This window comes from Mirounga angustirostris, unplaced genomic scaffold (assembly GCF_029215605.1).
Source record: "Mirounga angustirostris isolate CCGP_5_RB_7025 unplaced genomic scaffold, mMirAng1.0.hap1 SCAF_5, whole genome shotgun sequence".
Classification (NCBI taxonomy): Eukaryota; Metazoa; Chordata; class Mammalia; order Carnivora; family Phocidae; genus Mirounga; species Mirounga angustirostris.
The window spans coordinates 167,029,383-167,049,891 of record NW_026991713.1 but is presented as its reverse complement, the minus strand read 5'-3'; the positions used below and the strand labels follow the sequence as shown (position 1 = coordinate 167,049,891).

At 48.8% G+C, this 20,509-nt stretch overlaps 1 protein-coding gene across 6 annotated transcripts in view; it reads left to right on the top strand.

Moving 5' to 3' along the window:
* AUTS2 (activator of transcription and developmental regulator AUTS2) overlaps positions 1–20,509 on the top strand; it is a 1,126,541-nt gene that overhangs the window by 1,028,224 nt on the left and 77,808 nt on the right. For all 6 annotated transcript variants that reach the window (XM_054507626.2, XM_064593076.1, XM_064593075.1 and 3 more), the window contains one exon: positions 15,575–15,626. In XM_054507626.2, the coding sequence (XP_054363601.2) occupies positions 15,575–15,626 (52 nt within the window). The remainder of the gene's footprint in view (positions 1–15,574; positions 15,627–20,509) is intronic.

Sequence of the window (20,509 nt, the reverse complement as noted above, 5' to 3'; positions counted from 1 at the left end):
ACAAAGCCCAGCTTCACATTTGGTGGTGTTCTGATGTGTGTGTGGTGGCGGGGAGAGGGTCTGTGTGTGAGTGTGTGAGTGAGAGAGAGAGAGAGAGAGAGAGAGTGTGTGTGTGTGTGTGTGTGTGTGTGTGTGTGTGTGAGGGGCTTAGGGGAGGGTGTACTTTCTTTCTTTCTCTCTTTCTGAACTGCTTCCCCTGTGGCTTTCAGATTAAAAAGTATGTGATGACACATTTACCCTTTTGGTTTTGCTTTTAAAACGTAAAGCTGACAAATATGTTTAATGGGCCCGTGGTACCAGGTGACAGAGGCACAGAGCTTGAGAGGCTCACTTGAGCCCCGACTGTTTTGATGAGAAAGTTAAATCGTACTCACCCATTGGAAGGATTAAATGCAAACCAGAGCATGCTTCGAAATTTCATTGATTTGTCAGGAAATTCTAAGAGAGTGGGAACCCCGGAAAAAAATAAGTCAAACAGTATGTCCTACTTAGATATTAATAACGTGAACTCCAAGAAAATGGAAAGAGGAAGATGTTACCTTCCAGCACAGAGACTGTTCTCTGTTTATAATCTAGATCATAGACCATACAGAATCACAAGATCTTACACTGGAAGACAGCAAGAGAGAGAGACTATTCGTCCCAACCTGTTAGGCATTTTAAAGGTAAAGAAAAGGTTTCATGACTTTGCCCCAAAGCCACAACTTAGTGGGGACGGAACCTGTTCTAAAACCCCGGGTTTTGGGGCGCCTGGGTGGCTCAGTCGTTAAGCGTCTGCCTTCGGCTCAGGTCATGGTCCCAGGGTCCTGGGATCGAGCCCCGCATCGGGTCCCTGCTCAGCGGGAAGCCTGCTTCTCCCTCTTCCACTCCCCCTGCTTGTGTTCCCTCTCTCGCTGTGTCTCTCTCTGTCAAATAAATAAATAAAATCTTTAAAAAAAAAAAAAAAAAACCCCGGGTTTTCCGACCTTGCCGATCTGGTCCAGTACTCTCACAGCAGCCTCGCCTTCCCTGTGTGTGATGCTCTTCGGTAGACTTGCGACCAGTCATTAAAACTCGCCAGAGCCTGCTGCCAGTGAGGATCAGGTCAGTTCTCTAATCCTCGGGTAGGTCAGTTATTTGCAGTCATTTTCCTGGCCTTATGTTGTGCCTTTAAACCCAGCCAGTCATTTCACAAATGCATGTTGTCAGCTGTAAGTGAGCACTGGTAACAGAGAGAAAATCCATCACCGGCAGTGCAAACAGAAAAACAGCTCCGAGCATACAGCCTCGTTGAATGTTGTTTGTAAGCTTGATCTTTGTATAAGAAGGACAGCACCGCACCGCACATTAAAATAAAAGCTACCAGCCCACAGCTGTCTTTTCACGGACGGCCCCTTCTCCAAGAAAACTCCTGGCTGGGAAATAAATCGCCTTCTCTATGGGCAGCACAAAGGAAAAGTCTTGTTCCTTAGAGGCGAGTGGCTATTTGAAAGCCTGGCTACAATTTTCCTGTTTTACTAACACTTGTAATTAAATCCGTCAACTCACTCTAAGATTCTGTGTAAATACCAGATGCTCACTAAATTTTTTTTCTCCTGGAGAATGGGAAAAGTTGTGCACTAACAGTAGGGGAACTTCAAAGGAGGCACGGACCTGGGTGAAAGTGAGCCCGGGACTGGCCTCCCTGTGAATTCCGCGCCCCATCGCGCCGGCCCCATCCACGGCCACGGCCACGGCCAGCTTCGGGAGGGAGCAGACGGCCTCTGAGTGGGGCGCGGTGGACGGAGAGGCACGCAAGGAAGGGAGGGCAGCCGTGCTTCTCCTTCCTGTGCGGCTGCAGCCTGCTTTTCATGTGCTATGGTCGTAGCCCCACCAGCTGTCACTTGAATCCATGTACTTGATCATAGGGGGATCAGAGGAGGAAGTTTGGGACAGCTCAGGGCAAATCCACCCTCTCTACTAGGGGGTGAGAAAATCCTCTCCCGGCACCTGTACTCCTCAGGGGGATCGGATACATACTAGTTTTTCCCCCTTTTCTATAAAAGAAGTGTGACTTTTTTGTCCCAGGGGTGATGATATTTCAGCAGGAGGCAAAGCCGCCCCCCTTGGGTTTTCCAGAATTAAATGTAGTGGCATAGAGTTGTCATTACCTAAAGAGGAAGCTCCGGAAGTGTTCAGTGAATCATGCAAGGGAATCAGCATTCGTGCTGGTGGTTAGACTGCAGTGTCTGGAGTGTGGGTTTCTTGGCATTTGTGATGTAAAAACTGGGAAAGGGTGTTCTCCCTCCCGCCCTGCCCCACCCCGCCCCAGCAGATTCACTCTGATTTGTGTGAATTTACTTATAAATATTTCACACCCCTGAAAGTGGTAGCAAAGTCTTTCTATCATGTGAGCAACCCCCAACCTGCCTTCCTTACCAACTGTCCCCGCTTCCCTGCTGGTTTGTCGGGCACACAGCCACATGGCGGGGGCATTTCAGATCCGCAGGTTCTAGGGAGACTCTCGAACGTGTGAATTCGTGGAAGGGAGCGAGCCAGGGCTCATGGAGCCCTGGCCTTTGCCACCTCAGCTACTTTCAGTTTCTATTTGAAACCTGAAATCACAGAAGAGCTGTCAGATGGCAGCTGTGCATTTGGTGGAAATGAGGATTCCAGATTTTATGCTAATTTGGTTTCAGGTTCCTTTGAACCTGCAGTTTCATGAGGCAGTGCTTAAAACTGCAATCTGTTTTAGATAAAAGAAGGGATTACGAAAGACTTTTTAGTTTTGCAAACATTCGCAGCCTCCAAAAGGAAAGGGAGAGATCAGATTTATTCTTTCATTAACGTCGTCGTGTTATGTTTTCTTCTGCTTTATCAAATGGAAAACTTTTCCGTATTTTGGCCAAGATTTTTCTGATTTCAGGATTTTCGCATTGACATTATTTATCTTTATTTCAGTCGCCTTCCTCCTCTAACCTCAGGGTCCCCATCATTCCCTCACAGAGGCAAGAAAGCAAAGGTGATGCTCGTGGTTCATCTCATCCTGCCATGTTCTCACCTGCTTCCTTTTTCTAAACGTTGGGAGTGACCTAGATGGTTGTCTCACTGGCCTATTGCTTTATAACAGACTACAAATTTAATAACTTAAAACACATTTATGTATTTGTTCTCAGTTTTGCCATTTGGTCAGGGCTCTACAGAGACACTTTTTCTCTGTTCATATGGCCTCAGCTAAGGCAAGCTCAGCTTGGGTTGGGGGAGCCAAACCCACGATGTTTATCCACATGGTTGGCAAGTTGTTATGGGCCCTTGGCAGGGAACTCAACCAGGTCTTTGGTCCTGAGGCCTGAATTCTCCATGCGGGTCTGCTTGGGCTTCCTCACAACATGGTGACCGGGTGTCAAGAGGAAAGAAGCAGACGCTGCCGGGCCTTCTTAACACCTGAGCCCTGAAGCTCCAGAACCTTACTTCCTTTGTGTTCCACACGTCGAGAGAGTTGCAGGTCCAGCCCAGATTCCAGGATAGAGGATGCAAACTCCACCTTCTCGTGGGTGAAGAGCATGCACATACAGAGGTATTAGAGGCCAAATTTAGAGTGTAGCTACCACAACGATGGGCAGATTAATTAATAATCAATTTTCAAGAGAATTTACGTGTGTTCTCATGTTTTCCTTATGATGGAGGGTTTCTGTGTTCTGTGAAATCCTAAACTGGTGGCAGTTTGTGGAAAGGTCTTTATAGTTTATTTTTGAGATAATGTCTTCATTCTTTTCGTTGGCAGAGATGTGGTCATTCATTCATTAACTCATTGATCTAACCACTGTTTCTTGACCATCTACTACACACAAGGCATTCTGTAGTAGATGTTAAAGAGAATGATGATGGGGGTGGGGTGGGGGTGTTAGGGCACAGTCCTGGCCTTTAAGGGATTGAATCTTTGCTCTCCAAAATGTAAGCCCCTAAAGGAATGACCGTGTCCAGAGGTGAGCCAAGAAACAGGTAATACATGTCAGACATTGTCTTGAATGTATTTCCCTAAGGAAACCCCCAAGATAACCTGTAGTTTGGAGCAGAAGCAATTGCTGATTTAATTAATTTGCAGCAGAGGTCTATGGTTGGAGATTATATAGGACCAGAGTGGAATTAATGGGTCCTTGTAGGCGTGCAGGCTTGCCCTTACCCTAAGTAACAGCAGTATCTGATCCCCAGCAGCCGGTGTCTGCACAGCCCTTGACCATTCCCAAATTCTGCTCATTTGATTCATAAAGCCACAGAGATAGTCTACTGTGTAACGGCCATGTCAGACATCTCCACTCCATGCTGTCAGTGTGCAAGGGACAGGGAGAACAGCTAAGACCAGAATAAGGGTGAAAATCAGAAACATTCATCAACAGGAATGTTTTCAGGGAAGCTAAACCAAGGGAATTCTTTGCTATTCTAGCTGCCCACATAGTACCCCAGCAACTGTATGAGTCACCGAAACAGTAGAAACAAATGTTGTGTTCTTGCCTAACAAGAATTTCTGCGAATAAATATTTGGACCGTCAGGATAGTACCAAATGCAGCTAAAACGAAAGCACAAAAGCTTTGTTAGGTCCATGTGTATTAGTAGACGTGGAAGAACAGAATTTCCGGGCTCCTAAAGATTATCGATACCTTAGGTTACATTTTCCCAGGGCAAAAGAGCAAACCCCTTGAGAGAAGGTTATAGGGAAAGAAATGCTGACATGCAGTCAGCCAGCATTTCTCACATTACTCTTGCAGATGACCTTAATATAGGGTGTCAGTCACCTTTCAAACTACAAAACCTCTGAAGGTCAACTACTCACATATCCTGCCTCTGTTAGCGCAGCCGAGACAACCTGACCATGACCCTTTGGATCTTGGAACCTCTCTAGATTGTAGGTATCTGAATTCATTTTGACTTCGATCTAGAACTGACATATTTCAGCACTGAGGGGATATGGAATTCCAGATTTGGCCAAGGGAGTAAGGAATCAAGACTCACCCTGTCATGCAGTTGGCAGAACATGGTACAGTGAAGAAAGTCCTGGACACACTTGTTAGAACCTTGACTCCATGTCAGATCGGGTCTCTAGACCCCAGATGACAAGCCCCTGCCAATATGGAATGGTGTCACCAAGGGGTGACCAAAGCACAGATGAGAGCCAGGAAGGCCCAGCCTCAGAATCCGTATCTCATGCTCTTCAGCAAAAAATGAGATGCCCCTGGGCGACATGAGCAGAAGCTGGATTTATTTTTATTCTTCATTGCCTTTCTTTGTGGCATTGTCAGATTCTGAATATTAATATTTTAATGTAGATTTGGTGGTTAAGTAAGAGATAGTTTATGGACCTCATACTTTTTTCCCTTTGTAGTTTATAGTGCACTGTGAAGTTTGAAAGTAAAATGCTTTTTCTTGACTTCTACACTTGGAAAATATTTATTCCCCCCTGCATCTCAATGGTATGCATCATAAACTAACCCAGTTCAGTTTATTTACTTCCCTCTTGTTGCAGCCCCGTGATCAACTGTAACAACACAGCCTTATAATGGTAGAGGCTTTTGCTTTACAACAGTAAGAGCATGAGATACTGTAGTCTCCTTTCAGAGTGATAAGTAACGAAGCTTCCATTTTAAAATTGCCTATGCGGAAGGGGTGGGGGGGCACAGAGCGGAGGGGCTTAGGGCCACCCGAGGTTGACTAGCCATGCATCACTAGGGGAGGCAATCATGATCTACGGTTTAAAATGAATTGGCCGGGGCGCCTGGGTGGCTCAGTTGGTTAAGCGACTGCCTTCGGCTCAGGTCATGATCCTGGAGTCCCGGGATCGAGTCCCACGTCGGGCTTCCTGCTCAACAGGGAGTCTGCTTCTCCCTCTGACCCTCTCCCCTCTCATGAGCTCTCTCTCTCTCAAATAAATAAATAAAATCTTTTAAAAAATAAATAAATAAATAAAATGAATTGGCCGATGCAGGACAAATCCCTAGGACCCAGAAAGAGTTTTAATCTGGGCTGGACATCACAGAAGGCGTAATGTCAGGAGTCAACAGAGGTGGGAAGCAGGACAATGTTGGCAACGGGGCCGTTTCCTGCTTCCTGGTGGTGAGCAACCTGTTGACTTCAGTTCTCCAAGCGAGGACTCTTGGTCGCCTGCCATTGGGAAGGAGCAGCCCCCCCACCCCCATCCCCTCCCCCGGGCAAACCGCAAGTCCCTCTGGGCTTCTCAGCAGTGTCCTCTGCCCTGAGTCTCCCTCCACTTCATCAGGTACCCCCACGCTTGTCAGGCGCCCCCAGCCTTACCAGCAGGCTGGGAAAACCTCAGCCACCTATTCATTCTCTCTCGTCAGATGGCTATTGAGGGAGGTCTCCCAGTACTGCGCTGGGTACCGGACAGGTCCACAAATTCCAAGATGTGAATTATGTCCGTAAGAAACCAGGTCGGTTCGGAAAGAAGGCATATCACGGGGAATAGGCTAGCATTATATGGTGACAAATAGATAATAAAGTGCTGAGCGCTCCAGGCTCCTGTCTGTCCCTTATACCGCTACTGTGGTCTGGCGTGAATAAAGATGTGCGAGACCTAGTCCTCCACGGCCGAATTTAAAATCGCATTGAGAGGTGGTGGGTATCCCCCACAAAGAAAAGGAACAAAAAAAAAGCAAAACATGCCTTCGCACCAGTAAGAAACCATTCCTGTAGTCACAGATCACAGCGTAGGCCTGTTTAAGTCAGAAGTTACAGTTCAGCACATCAAAATGACATAATTGGGATGAACACTATTTTACGTTTGAAGAAGTTGAAGCTCTCACCATTAGGAGGTGGATTACATCTCGAAGCCTGGTGAACTCGTATAGCATTTTGCTTGACTCAAGATTGGATTTTATCATCTATCAAGAAGATCCACATTGTTCCCAACCCACCAGCCTTCTTAGTGACCCAAGCTATCCAGTCTCCATCTGAAAGGACTGTTTGCCTGTGTGAGTGGGGCTACCTCATTTTTGATGTTCAGGTGGTTCTCATGGTGGTTCTCATTATCGTTGTGGTGGTTCGCGTCAAAAGAATCCAGTAGAAGGCATGACCAGTAGAATGGCCATTGGGGCCGGACTAGATTATACTTTGGTTTTGTTGACCTCCACAGGAATCAAAAAAGAGTGCCGTCTTCAATCATGAGAATCAACACACAGAGCCACTTACTAAGGGACAGGTGTCGTTACGGACAACAACCCTGGACATGTGGGTACTGTTGTCCTCATACCTCAGATGAAGATGAAGAAACTAAGGCATGGAGAGTAAAGAGATATTTCCCAGGGTCTCCTGGCTCAGAAACAACAGGGTCACGATGTCAACCAGACGCTGGCTCTTAACCTCTACCCAAAGAATGGATAGAAACTTGTATTTCCAACGCTTGAAGAGCTTTAGAATTTGAAAAGATCAAGCTCCTAGAAACACAAATAACCCAGGTCGGGTGACTTCTTTCCCAAGGCCATTTGAAGACAGAATCATGTGTTATCACTTGTCTTTAGTGGTCTTCTTATACCACATAATTTAAAATATAGAAGCTCGAAGGGCGCCTGCCTGGTTTGGTCAGTGTAGTATGTGACTCTTGATCTTGGGGTTTGTGAGTTTGAGACCCACATTGGGCATAGAGTTTACTAAAAATAAAATACAGAAGCTTGAGGACATTTTCATAAAGACTTCCTCTTTCTCTTTCTTAAACTCCCTCCACCCCACCCCTAAGAGTCACCATGCTCCACAGAAGGCCAGAATTTATAAGAAATATTTTACCAAAAAAAATGTTTAATCTCAGTCTGGTCATTTGTGATACAAATTGAATCAAATCACATTTTAAGCTTCAAAACTTTGCCATTTTACATTGATTTAGAAGAACTGCCATTAGTTTAAAAACAAATCTTTAGCTATATTTTGAGACTTGAGAAAGAGGACTCCGAATTCTCATTTTGCTTGGGATTAGTCTGTGTTTGTTTGTTTTTAAGTTTGGCTGTAAATTCAGCTTTGTTTCTGAAATAATTGATCTAACGCTGGAAAGACCGTTGGGTCCATATTCTTGTTATCTGCATCATTGTTAGGGTACCCACCTTGAAAGATTTGCCCCCCCTTAGATCTGGCTCATGGGGGGAAAGTGATGTTAAGAAGCCATGAGTGCTTGGTATGTTAAACCTTCTGAATATAACATAGTGGCTGCCAGCTTCCTTTTTTCTTTTATTAAAGATTTATTTATTTTAGGGAGAGAGCGTGCGCACAAGTTGGGGGGAGGGGCAGAGGGGGAGAGAGAATCTCAAGCCGACTCCACGCTGAGCTTGGAGCCCAACTCAGGGCTCAGTCTCCTGGAGATCAGGACCTGAGCCGAAAGCAAGAGTCGGACGCTTTACCACTGACTGAGCCACCCAGGCGCCCCTGCCAGTCACCTTTAGATGAAAATTACAATAAAGGGAAGCTACGTTTCTCAAGGAAAAACAACTACCACCACCACCACGTGATGAATCTGGATTCTTGAAAGTCAGACATCTGACCGGGATCCAGCCACCCTGGGTGATCATTCTTTTTCCTTTCCTTCTTCCTTCTTCGTACTTCTGCCGCTGTCCTGGACCTCTTCCTTTCCACTGTTGACACTGATCCCTGCCCTTCCAGAAAGGAGGGGGAATAGAACAACCTGGAAACCAATCAAAACGGACTCATCCACGTGTCTGGGGAGAGGCTGAGGAAGGGAGCCAGCCCGGTGGTGGTGGTGGCCTGGCGGGGCCAGGGTCACAGGTGGGCGCTGGGCGACCGAATATGGACACAGCACGCACATGGCAGTTCTGTGCGTTCTCGAGAGGCTTGGCCATTGGCATTTCCACGTTCCTCCTGATTACAAATCATCAAAAGACGGGGACACATGCGGATTTATCCCAGGCTTTTCTGAGGTCTAATCTTGATAATCAGAGATGACGATCTAATGCAAGGCATGGTGAAGTGTCAGAAAGGCTGCCGGATAAAAGCTCTGTGGAGGGCTGAGTGCTTGTTTTTGTTGGTCAGCTAAGTTTCCCCACGCTTTTGTGCATCTCCGTTTACCCTGTGGGGGACCTGGCAGGAGCTCTGGCAATCTCTTCCCTGTAATATTGATTTTATTAGAGCAACAAGACAAGAAAACCGTCCCATTCTGATTGCTCCAAAAGAAACAACACTTTAATGTCTTATCTTGAAAATTTAATGTTTGCCTCTGAGCTATCTTCTTACTGCAGAAACACCTTCAGAATGAATGCCCCTAGCCTGAGGGGCTCAGCTGGGTTTTGTGACACCTCATAAGCAACTGGAAAATCCAAGTCCAAACTTATGTCTTTGGCAGGCACCCTTCCTTCTGACTTCTTTGGGGGTAGAGGTGGAGAAAAATGGCTATTACCTATCTTAAAAAAAAAAAAAAAGTCTTTAGAAACACCACATAGTGCTACCAGTTGGGGAGGGGGTCAGGCTAGAGAGAGAAGAGACCCCCTTATTTCTAAATTCCTTGTGTATAGAGGTTAAAGAAAAACACGCCATCCAGCAAGCACCCCCCCCTTTTCCCCTTGAGAGGTTTTTCGGGAGTGCCATGAAATCAAACTGTGATGGATGTTGAACTTCAAAGAGGTGAGGAAGGGACATTAGTGCTGAAGCCAGTCTCCATGGCATTTGTATGTGATGTTCGTCTCTCCCAAGCCCTGTTCCTCCCTCTCTGCTCTGCTGCACTCCAGGTAACAGTGGCAGTAGCAGGGACATTGGGACCTGTAAGCTGCCCTCGCTCCCCCTGGTGCGCCCACTCCACCCTAGAACCCTCCGGGGTGCGAGCTAGACCTTGCTTGTCCCTTTCTTTTCCCTCGTGCTGGGAAAATCACAGCAACTTTTCCTGCCCTGCCAAGCTGCAGACATGGAGTTAAAACTCCAGATGTTTGCAGCGGGTCTCCCCACCCCCATGTATGGCCTAGTACCTTTTCAGGGCCTCCGTGGTCAAGAGAGCGGGTAAAGCGGGTAAGGAGGCCAGAATTCTGGAGAGGGGCTACCAGGCTAGACAGAAGGGAGCTGGGTATGCTCTGGCAGAAGTGGGTTGCACAGGGGAATCCACCCAGCGCCAAGTTCATGGGCATTGAGCCCCCACACCCTCCTTTCCAGACCCAACCCACTGGAGTACACAGTGGTGATAACTGTTAGAGTGATAGTAATTGCTGCCCATTCAGTGAGACTGTGGCATCGCCTTCATCCCTTCCCTACATCTGGTGGACCTGGGAACCGACCGGCTCCACTTTCGTGGCTGTGAGGCATACAAGTGTCAGTGGATTTCAAGAATAAGGGGTTGGCGGGGGGTGCGTGTCTGTAAATGGCCCGTTCATGGGCTCGATTGTCCCTAGGACCTACCCAACTGCATTTAGTCTGTGATCATGGTAGGAGTGAGGTTAGATGAAGACCTTTTTGTTCTAATGCTAGACTCTGACCCCCCCCCCCTTCATTTTCAACAGCGTACTTACTATTTTGTATTGAGCACCTACTGTGTGCGGACGCTTTACTTAATACATCGCTTTGTCGGCAAGCCCGCACAACGCCCAGAGAGCCCGTTCTTTGCCCCGGAGACTGGCCTAGTCTCAGGCCAACCCCAGGCTGCGGGCCTAGTGGCCTTTCCCTGCCGCGGCGCGATATTGGGAGCGGCGACTGCGGGGAGGGCGAGGAGCGTTGCAGTTCCCGCCGCGCCCGCCCGCGGGGCAGGCAGCCGTGGGGACCCAGGGCCCGAGGCGCGGGGGGGAAGCGGCAGCTGTCGCTGTCGCGCCCGGGGACTGCGCCCCCGCGGGGCCGCCCCGGCGCCGGGGCCGAGAGGAGGGGCGGCGAGGGGCGGGGCGCGCGGGGCGGGACGGAGGAGGGGCGGCGGCGCCGGCGGCTCGGGCTCGGCGCGCCGAGGAAGTCCCGCTCCGAGAGCTGCGAGCGTCTGGAGGAGGCGCGCTCGGCCCAGTCGGGGAGCGAGGTCCGGAGCGCGGGGCCCCCGTGCCGCCGCCGCCGCCGCCGCCCCCTCCTGCCGCCCGTCCAGCCTGGGAGCCCGCGGCGCCGGCGCGGCCGCCGATGGAATTCACTTGAGCTGGGAGCCGGCGGGAGAGGCAGGCGCCCGCGAGCGCAGCGCGGGCCGGAGCCCAGCCAGCCCCGGGCGCTGCAGCCGCCCGCCCGCCGCCCGCGAGCTCCGGCCAGGAGGCGCCGTCGGCCCCGCGCAGCCCGCCCGGCGCCGCGCCCGGCGAGATCGGCCCCGAATAAAGACTCCCGGAGCGTCCGCCTCGAGCGCCTCGGCGGCGGCGGCGGAACCAGGACGAGTCGGGCCGCGGCGCTGCTGGAGAGGCGGGACCGGCAGTCGGGGAGCCCGAGGCGGCCGCCGGCGAGAAGCCGCCGCCGCCGCGCGCCCTCCTCCGCCTCCTCCTCCCTCTCCCTCCTCCCTCCCTCCGCACATGGTCTCCTTTGTCCTGTCGCCGCCGCCGCCGCCTCGCTCTTAGCTCCGCGCGCCGCGGCCGCGGCTCGGGCCGCTCCTCTCCGCCTCGCCCGGCCGCCGGCCCGCCCGGAACGCTGCTCGGGTCCCCGCCGTGCCCGGCCGACCCGCGCGCCGCAGGAGCGGCCCGGAGGCAGCGGGCGGGCGCGGACCGGGCGCTCCCCCGCCGCCCGCGCCCGGCCTCGGCCGCGCTGGATGTGTGCGCGGCGCTGGCGCTCGGCCGCCGCCGGCTGCTGCCCTCGTACGGATTTGGGCCCCGCGCATCCGCTTTCAGACTTTGGCGAGGAACCGAGGGCAGATTTGCGGACGCAGCCCGGTCGGAGTTGGGCGTTTTCTCTTCGAGTGTTTGGCTGGTTTTTACCCTGGTCTCTGCCGATCCCCCATCGTGAGCCCTGCTAAGGAACCAAACCATGAACTTGGGGCTGACAGGAGCGCTTAGCCCTTTGCAACCAGGTAATGCAGCCCCGGGGGCGCGGCTCCCTCGCTCGCCGCCCCGCTCGGAAGGGAGGCGGCCGGGTCGGGGGTCTTTGTTGCGGCGGCCGGGCCCGCGGGCCGGGGTGGCAGGGGCGCGCGCCTCGCGTCGGGCGCGCCCGGGCCCCCCTTCGTCACCCCTCCTCCCTCCGCCCGCCCCCCCCCCGCGGCCCGGTCACCCGCCTTTGTACTTTCCTCCGTGGGCCGGCCGGCCTCGGCCGGGGAGCGGCGGCGCGGTCGTGCCCAGGAGGGCCGGCGGGGGGGCGGCTCAGCGGGCCCGGCGCCTCCCATCCCGAGGGGCTCCGGCTGACCCGGGCCGGGGCCCGCCGCCCGCTCGGGCCGGAGGCCGTGGAGCGCCGTGGCGCTGCCGCTCGGAGGTCGGGATCCCGGCCGGCACGCGGGGCCCAGGGAAGCCAAAGCAGGTCTGGGCTCGGGCTCGGCGGCAGCTGCTGAAAGAACTCGCGCTTAAGTTTCGAGGAGGCTTTTCGTTTCTCGTTGGGAAGTCCCCTCTTCCCGAGGTGCGGGTGCGGAGGGCTCCCCGGGGCCTGCGGCCGGAGGGAATGAAGGGGGCCCCCGAACCCGAGCGGCCGCGTCCCACCCCCGTCTGCACGGAAGCCTTTTATTCGTTGTCTCATTCTCCGCGCTCTTTCCTCCAGTCTCTTTGACTTACTAACTTTTCTCTAAACACCAACTACGGCCTCTAATAATTTTTTAGTATTAAAAAAAAAAATCTCCCCGCCCCCCCCCCCCCGCAATAAAAAGCAGCCAAGAGAGAGCTTTGTTTTTCTGTCATTTTTAGATGCAGCCACTTCCCGCCCTCACCCTCCAAAACCGAGCCAGGGGGATGAAACGAAATGAGGGTAAAATCTAGAAGTCCTTACCGTGTAAAGGTACCCCTGTGTTTAAAAAAAAGGGGGGGGGGGGACAGACGGGAAAGCTCCACTAGCCTGCTAACTCTCCGCTCACCATGTTTCCATTAGACGTTCCTGGTGAAAAGAAATAACAATAAAAGTAAAAAAAAAAAAAAAAATCAGCCAGGAAAATGGCCCAGGGAATGCAAGGAATTGCAGACTTTTCCCCTAAAAACCCTGAAAAAGAAAACGTCCTGAAGATTAAGACCCAAGGAGCCAAATAATTTGCACAAATGCTTGAAAGGGGGAAGAAGAATTTGGAAAGTTCATGGAGGAAATGTAAAGAATTTTCTTGTAGTTTCCACTTTAGACTTTGGCCAAGTAGCTCTTTTCTGACTTTTCAGGACAGTGGTCCGCCATACTTTCGACCACCTGGGTGGGAGAAAGAACGGATCCAGAATCCTTTTACGATTAGCCAGCGTCCCACTGCAGTCGTTTTGAGTGTTTTTCTGCGGAGGCCTTTTTGAGAGGGCCCCTTCCCCAGTTGTAAGAGCCAGCCTTTCAGGCTTTGTGGCATGTTTCAGAAAATTAAAGGGCTCAGAAAGCTTTTATTAGAAGGCAAGCTCCTAAGCCTCTCCGAATATCCCGTCAGACTTATTTCCTTAATAACTTACTGGTTGGCATCATAATAATCACATCCTCTAAGTTCGCTTCAGAGAGTGGGATCACTTAGCCGCCTCCTTGAGAATAGGGTGTGCTCTGGAGCCCAGTGGAGCCGACAAAGGCAGCAGCCCCAAGGAGGTGTTTCAGACAACCAAAGGGCCTGTTCACCTGCAGCTCTGCCCTATTTGATCTCTCTCTCTATGTCACGCACACGCACACACAGCCCAAGTGCAAATAAAAACTCAGTCGGGAGCCATTTCCTTTCCTTACCCGTGTTTTCTGCATTTGGGGTGCAGTCGTTTGTTTTCCTGTTTCTTTGGGCCTAATCATTAGACTCCTCTTAATAAGCAATCCCCATATCTGCAAGATTATTTCAGTTTTAAAATGATTTCATTCATGGGCTTTTTTTTTCTTTTAAATATATCAGCTGGAATTTTTTTTCAGCCATGAATTTAGCAGAGCTCTTCCGGTTTGAACTAAGAGATGCTTTTTTCCACTCAAGAAAGCTGAAATACTCTTCTCTCCGAGTTTTTAGCAGGAGAAACTCCCATTCCTAGAAATCTCACTTGGTATCACAATGTAACGACACTATTCCTGTCATTTTTGCCTTTGTAACAATCTTCTTGATTTGTTTAATGGACATCTTGTTTCCTTCCCCAAGCCACACTTTTTTTGGCGGCTTATTTTTATGAAAAGCTATTATCATATACAATTTAATGCAATTATCTTTAAGATGTCAGGAAGGCCTTTGGCATATTTTTCATTCCTGCAAAAATTTTTAAAAAGCTATCTAGGATTTATTTTAAACTGTTTATGCGTAAATGTATATGCAGTCCCACACTTGTTTTACTCATCCATTCCTTTTTTCCCTTGATCCATTAATTTTCCGAAACACCCCTACAGGAGGAAGCTTAGAAGGAAAAGAAAGGGAAAAAATCTTCATAATAAAAATATTTTATGTCTCTCTGTATCACTTGCATCGAGGACTAGAACACATTCGCCAGATATACACAAGAATACCTTTTTCATCAACATAGCACAGAAAGGCTAACCTGAGTACCTTCTTTGTCCCCAAAAGCCAGCCCCAGAGTCAGAATATGCTGTACTTCAGATAAGCCCTCCCCGTATTTCTTATAGTTCCCTCTATATTTATTCAACATTCTATGCTTTGCTTTGTCAAAACACGGGTCTCTGTGTATAAAGTGTGAAAGACAAGTGATTTACAAGGGTTGCAAAGCAAAAATAGCATAAACACAACATCGCCATTGTAACTTTAAATGCAGATCCATCTTCAAATTATATGGTGGGGATGCCGATTTTCAGTTCAATTGTTTAAATTATCTAGAAGTTCTAGAAATAGTCTGTGCTTCTGCAACATTGCAGCATTCCCTCCAAACCAACTTTGTGTTTATTTTCCAGCACATGAGTGTATAATTTACATTGGCTTTACTCTTGCTGTTTAAACAGGCTTATTTCACTTTCCTCGAGCCACTGTAATAATTAGCAGACACAATTTCTGGAAAATGGAAAGGATATAATGCTGATGGCAGGCATAGTGTTGGGTTGTGGGCCAGGTCAGCTGGCTTCTTTTTCAACACCAAGGTCATCCTGGTTACTAGAAGGAACAGGGATCTCGGGGGTCATAGGACGAATCTTTAAGTTAATTTCTGCAAGTGCTAGTCAGCACTTTTTAGTGAGGAAAGGCTTAGCGTTAAATAATAGGCATTTCTGGTTTGTGAAAGAAAATTGAAAAATAGGCTTGTCTGTACATATCAAGGGGAAAAAAAGTACCATTTCCAAAATAATGATCTGTCAACGAAATTGCAAAATCATTATGTGAATGAGCTGAATTGCTTTGTGTATCATCTCATAGAAATATGTTTTGCACAGATAATATGTCTAATAAGGACACGTTTTTTAAAATCAGATTTTTCCCCTCAGCACATAGCTGCACTGCAGGTCTATCTCATGCAGTCAAAGAGCACCACCTTGTGGACGGTTGGGGGAAATTGCTGCTCTCCCTGTCAGGCTTTTCTAAAAATGTAGTGAAATGATTTAAAATCATAGTAGTGATGATGCTGATGACAAATCAATGACCACAATAACATTTCCTTCCCCTTTCCTGTTTTTCAGGCATCAGATGCCAGCTCTGAAAAACTCTTCAATACTGTTATTGTAAACAAAGGTAAGACACCTGAATTCCAAGCAATGGCTGGTTTTGATTTTTGTCTCATTGTCACTGCCTAGGAAGTCAGAGTAAAAAACAAATGGTCTTTCTTTTTTTCATTCTGGAGCCACTGTTCGTATATTGTGTTTTTGCTGGAGACAGAATCTGTATGCTTCTGTGATGTATGAAAAAACAGTTTATTTTAACAGAATACACCGAATCCTTACTTAAATTGATTTGTCTAAGAAACCACTACTATCTCTATGACTTTAATTTAATGTAGGAAGAAGCGGTAATGGAGAATAATAGTTCTCAAAATGCCTTAACTTTATTGTTACTTACCAACTACCCAGAAGTCAGAGAGCTATAAATAGCTGATTTGTTCTGCAGACTCTAATAACCAGTTGGTGTTTAGTATGCACAGTATTATGGTCATAAACCAAGCCTTACTCTGCTGTGGGCTTTCTGGAAAGTTAATAAACGAACAAGAGGGCAAAATTTAAATATGTGCTATCCCATTAATTTCTTCCAAACTGCAATACGGACTAAGAGAGGCTAATGATACAACAGTACATAAAGGGAAAACTTCTCTTAAATCATTGCTGATAGGTTTCTGGGCAGTTTTCCTTTGTAGCCGTGTTGTCGGAAATAATGAAACGTAAGGGAGTCTCTAATCACCGGCAATACAAAGGTGTATAATTTGAAAGGTATAAATTACATAAACTGTTCGATCTTTTCCTCCTCACCGTAGAACCTGATTGAGGTGCTGGCATGGTAATTGCTAAATAAAGGTGTGCTTTCTGTGGTAATTTCAGTTCTGTTCTTACATGGAAGATTCTTGGTAGCGCTTGAGCAGAGTTGGGCCTTCCTTCGTAAAGGGGAGACATTCGAAACCACTTCGGCCTCCTATAGTTCGCCGTGGCTAGCATTTCCAAGTGCAGTTATTTTGAGCTCCTGGGTTATTTCAGAATTTGAACCAACTGCAATTTTAAATAGTACATTATGTTTAGAGTTCCCTTGAGGTGTATGTGCTTGTGTGATTGCTGTTACTCCCAGAATTTTTGTTACATTGAATTTTTATCTTTTTTATTGCATAATGGAGAATTCCAGTTTTATATTTCATCGTATTTTTTGATGGGCTGAAAGTTTGTATCAATTTGTTATCCATAATGCTAAAAGCCCAATAAAGGAAGATGCGTGCAGTTCATCGCATACAGTGCTCATCTGTAAAAATGCCTAATTGCTTATTGCTCATTTTGATGAGGGAAGAGGATGGGGTAGACGCTGGTGGATCCGGGTGGGAGAAGGGGGGAGATGGAGGAGGAGGAGACGAAGCAGGACAGGGCCCCAAAAGGTCTTAGGTGTTTCAGTGACCACCCGTCCCCACCCCACCCCACCCCACCCCACCCCCAGGGACCTCAGGCTGCCCGTCTTTCTTCTGCTCGGTGGCTCTAAAAAGCTCTGGAATGTCTTTCCCCTCTCTGGGATCAGCCCTAGAGTGGGAGCTGGCCCTGGGACCTGCGTTCAGGCCCTCGCTGCCCTCACCCAGCTGAAAGGCTCTCTTCAGGGAGGTTGAAGAGTGATTGATGAGAGTCCCGCCCCACGGCCCAAACTCCCTCACTTCTGCCCCCCTTCCCTTTCCAATCAAACGTTTCCCACATTCTTATTTTTGTTTACTTACAGAGTGTGATTTGTGGCATCTATTTGGTTGTGAATAGTCGTCCCCCTGACAGGGTGCCTTTCTTCTGAGCTGCTTTTCTGGGGGTGATTTAGTTGCCTTGAAAGGATTAAGGTTTCTTTGTGTACACTAAAATCAACATAGGCTTTTTCTAAGCTTTGCTTGGGAAACCATACACAAATAAGCATTTTAGTTGATGGCAGATTATTCCTTTGCCCCTTATTTCCATCAAAATGGCCTTTCTTTTCTCCTCCAGAGTTTCCCTTAATGCCTTATGCTAATTCCTGTTGGTAACATGAATGACAAGAGAGGCATCAATGCAAATCCAGGTGCGGCAAAGTCGACTGACTGGTCCCCAGCCCCCGCCCTCCCTGGAGAGAAGGAGATTAGGGGGGCAGGGGAGGGGGGAAAGCATGGGGACAGTTTTGTTAAGGGGATTAGTATTCAGACTGCTAAATATCAGGAAAGCAACTTCAAAAAGCGATTCCTTGTGTAGTGATAATGTCAATAATTGCTTCGAGACAGGTGTGCAGGGTATGTGCTTGTGGGTTTTGCTCTGTTTTTACTCCGGGTAGTGGCAGGGTTTACTGGATGGGCGGTTGACAAGGCCTTCAAGGAACTGTCAGCTTGGTGCACATCAAGTTCAAGTTCCCCTGCAAGGCGGCAGGCCTGCCTGCGAGTCAGGTCTCCCGTCTCTGTCCAGTATTCTTAGCCAAGAGCAATAAAAAGCACTGTTAAGAAAGGGCAAATTTATACTAGGTAACAAGCACTACTAGCGAAATCTTCGAGCTTCGGCTTATTGAACAGCCTGACAAGAGTGCAGGGAAGCTGACATGTGTATGCTTCCACCTCCAGATGTTTAAAGCTACATATCACCTCTCCCTCCTGGGAGTCCCACCATGTTCTGGCCTTAGAGAAGCGTGGGTTTAAGCTGCTGGTGAGATTATGCTGCTGAGCCTGGTGGCAGGGCAGATTTGGTCCATAAAATTTCGCCGTGGGAGGGCAGTGCTAATCTCACAAGCTGATTGTGGTGGGAGGGGGGTGCGCAGCTTTGATGTGGGGCTGGGCAGTCTGGGGGCGAAGCTCCAGCTGAAGCTGCAGGGGCCACGACTCAAGTCCTCTCAGGCTGTTTGTGAGCTTCAGTAAGCCATTTCGCCTCGTTAGGTGAGAATTGTCAACCATAGCAAAACCTCCTGGTCTCTGGTGGGGATGAAACAATTAGTCAGGGAGCAGGAGGGGCTGAGACAGAGCAGGTACACGGCGCTTCCGTCTGTGGCTTTTATCTTGACTTTTTCTTGTATTGTATAGAGTCTGTCCAGTTTAATAGAGAACTAGTAATGTTCTTGTGTTTAGGTGATCCGAATCATTGCTTTCTTCTGATGCCTTTAATTTCCCATTGTAAAGCAAATTAATCAGACAGTTGCTTGAACACGCCACACGCCCAGTGAGAGCTGACCGTGTCAGAAGAGGTGGGGAGGTGAGCCTCCAAATTGCAGGTTGTAGGGCTGTAGACATTAAAAAAAAAAAAAAAAAAAAAGAGTTTAACTTCAATCAAGGTCGTGGTTGCCTTATTTAATCTTGATGTGTTTAAATGTTTACAGGACGTTCATGTGAATTTTATGAATCCTTCTGTCTTTGTGACTCAACCATCTGCCAAAGAAAAATTAATTTTTCCAGGGAGACAGACATACACACAGAGAGACTAACTTCTTGTCTGTATCTAGCTGGTTGAACTGCTGTAGGAGCAACAGGATTCGTACCCCGAAGTCTGGACTGTGGATCCTTCAAAGGAACCCTGAGATCAGCCCAGGGTTTCCAGCCAGTATTTATTACCCTTTCCTACCCCCTCTGGGTCCTCCTCCTTGGTGGTTTACCACTTTGCCATGAAGGCAGAAATGCAGAAAATGAGGACTTGGCTGTACGTGACCATCTGGCCAAGATGGCTCATCTCTTTCAAACTCTGAAAGTCCTCCAAGGCAGAGCCACCTGAGGAGGAAAGAAGCAGGGAAGCAGGGAAGGCCTTTCTGGGAGTCAGGGGTTCAATGGAGCCCTCTGTTTACCGGACACCAGCCCTGCTGTGGGTCCACGTTCCAGGCTAGGGGAAGACAAGAGGCTTGCAGTCGCAGCCCCTTCTGGCCCTGGAGTCCTCTTTTCTAGGATCTGGCCTGCAGCCAAGGCGGGTAGAGCAGATGAGAGGTGGCCACGAGATGATTTCACCCCACGACCTGCTCACCCCTTCTCTCCTTCACCTACGTCTCACATTGTAGTGTTGGGCCCTCCAGGGAAAGGCCCCACCTCTCCCCACAGCTACCTGTTAGAGAGCTGGGCCCAGCCTAATGGATGTCTTTGAAGTTCTAGAGTGGAGAATGATCCAGGTGGGGACAGGCCCCGGATCCCATGCTCCCTCCTGCCCTGAGCACCCAGGGTCTACCGAAATGTGACTCTCAAGGGTGCACCCACCCAGCCTCCTCCGTAAGACCCTGACCCCAGGTCAGCTGTGGGGAATTCTGGTGGACACGAGCCCACCGTGCTGAGCACCAGATGGAACACTGGGACCCCCTTGAGCTCTCTCTGACCAGAGCTGTTTTTCCTTTTCCAGGCCCTACCAGACTAGTGGACACACAGCCTGTGCTTTGGGGGTTGATTTTGCACTGAGCGTTTTCCAGGGGACACAGATGAGGTTGGAGCCTTGAAGTTAGTGGGGCCTTTGGGTATTTTTGACAGTGTGGTTTTACCAGTAGCATAGAAAGAAAACCTGTCTAAAAAGATTGGTGGAGATTCGAGAAGATGGGGTGAGAAAAAACTTACTAGAGATAGATTCTGCTTCGTGTGATGAGGGTCAGTAACCGGGCACCTAATAAATTCTTTAATGGTGACCATCTCACCTCATGCATTATGTTTAGACATAAAAGGGGAAATTCCTTGGTTTGGTGACGAAAAAAAATAAGAAAGAGTTCTATTACCTCCAGGGCCACCATTGGCTCTTATGAAAAACCCATTCCCTAAAATAATCCTGTGCTTCCTTTTTTGAGTGAAAACAATACAGTCGACCAGGGGATAGCTTTCTTTAAAAAGAACAAATTGACGTAGAGTTTGAAACCCAGTTATAATGAACATATGGAAACCATCTTACAATTCCTTGTGGTGTCTTGGGTTCTGTTGTAAGGAGGACATGATGGAAAGGACATTTCCCCTGTGCAGAAGAGTAAACTGAGCCAATTTC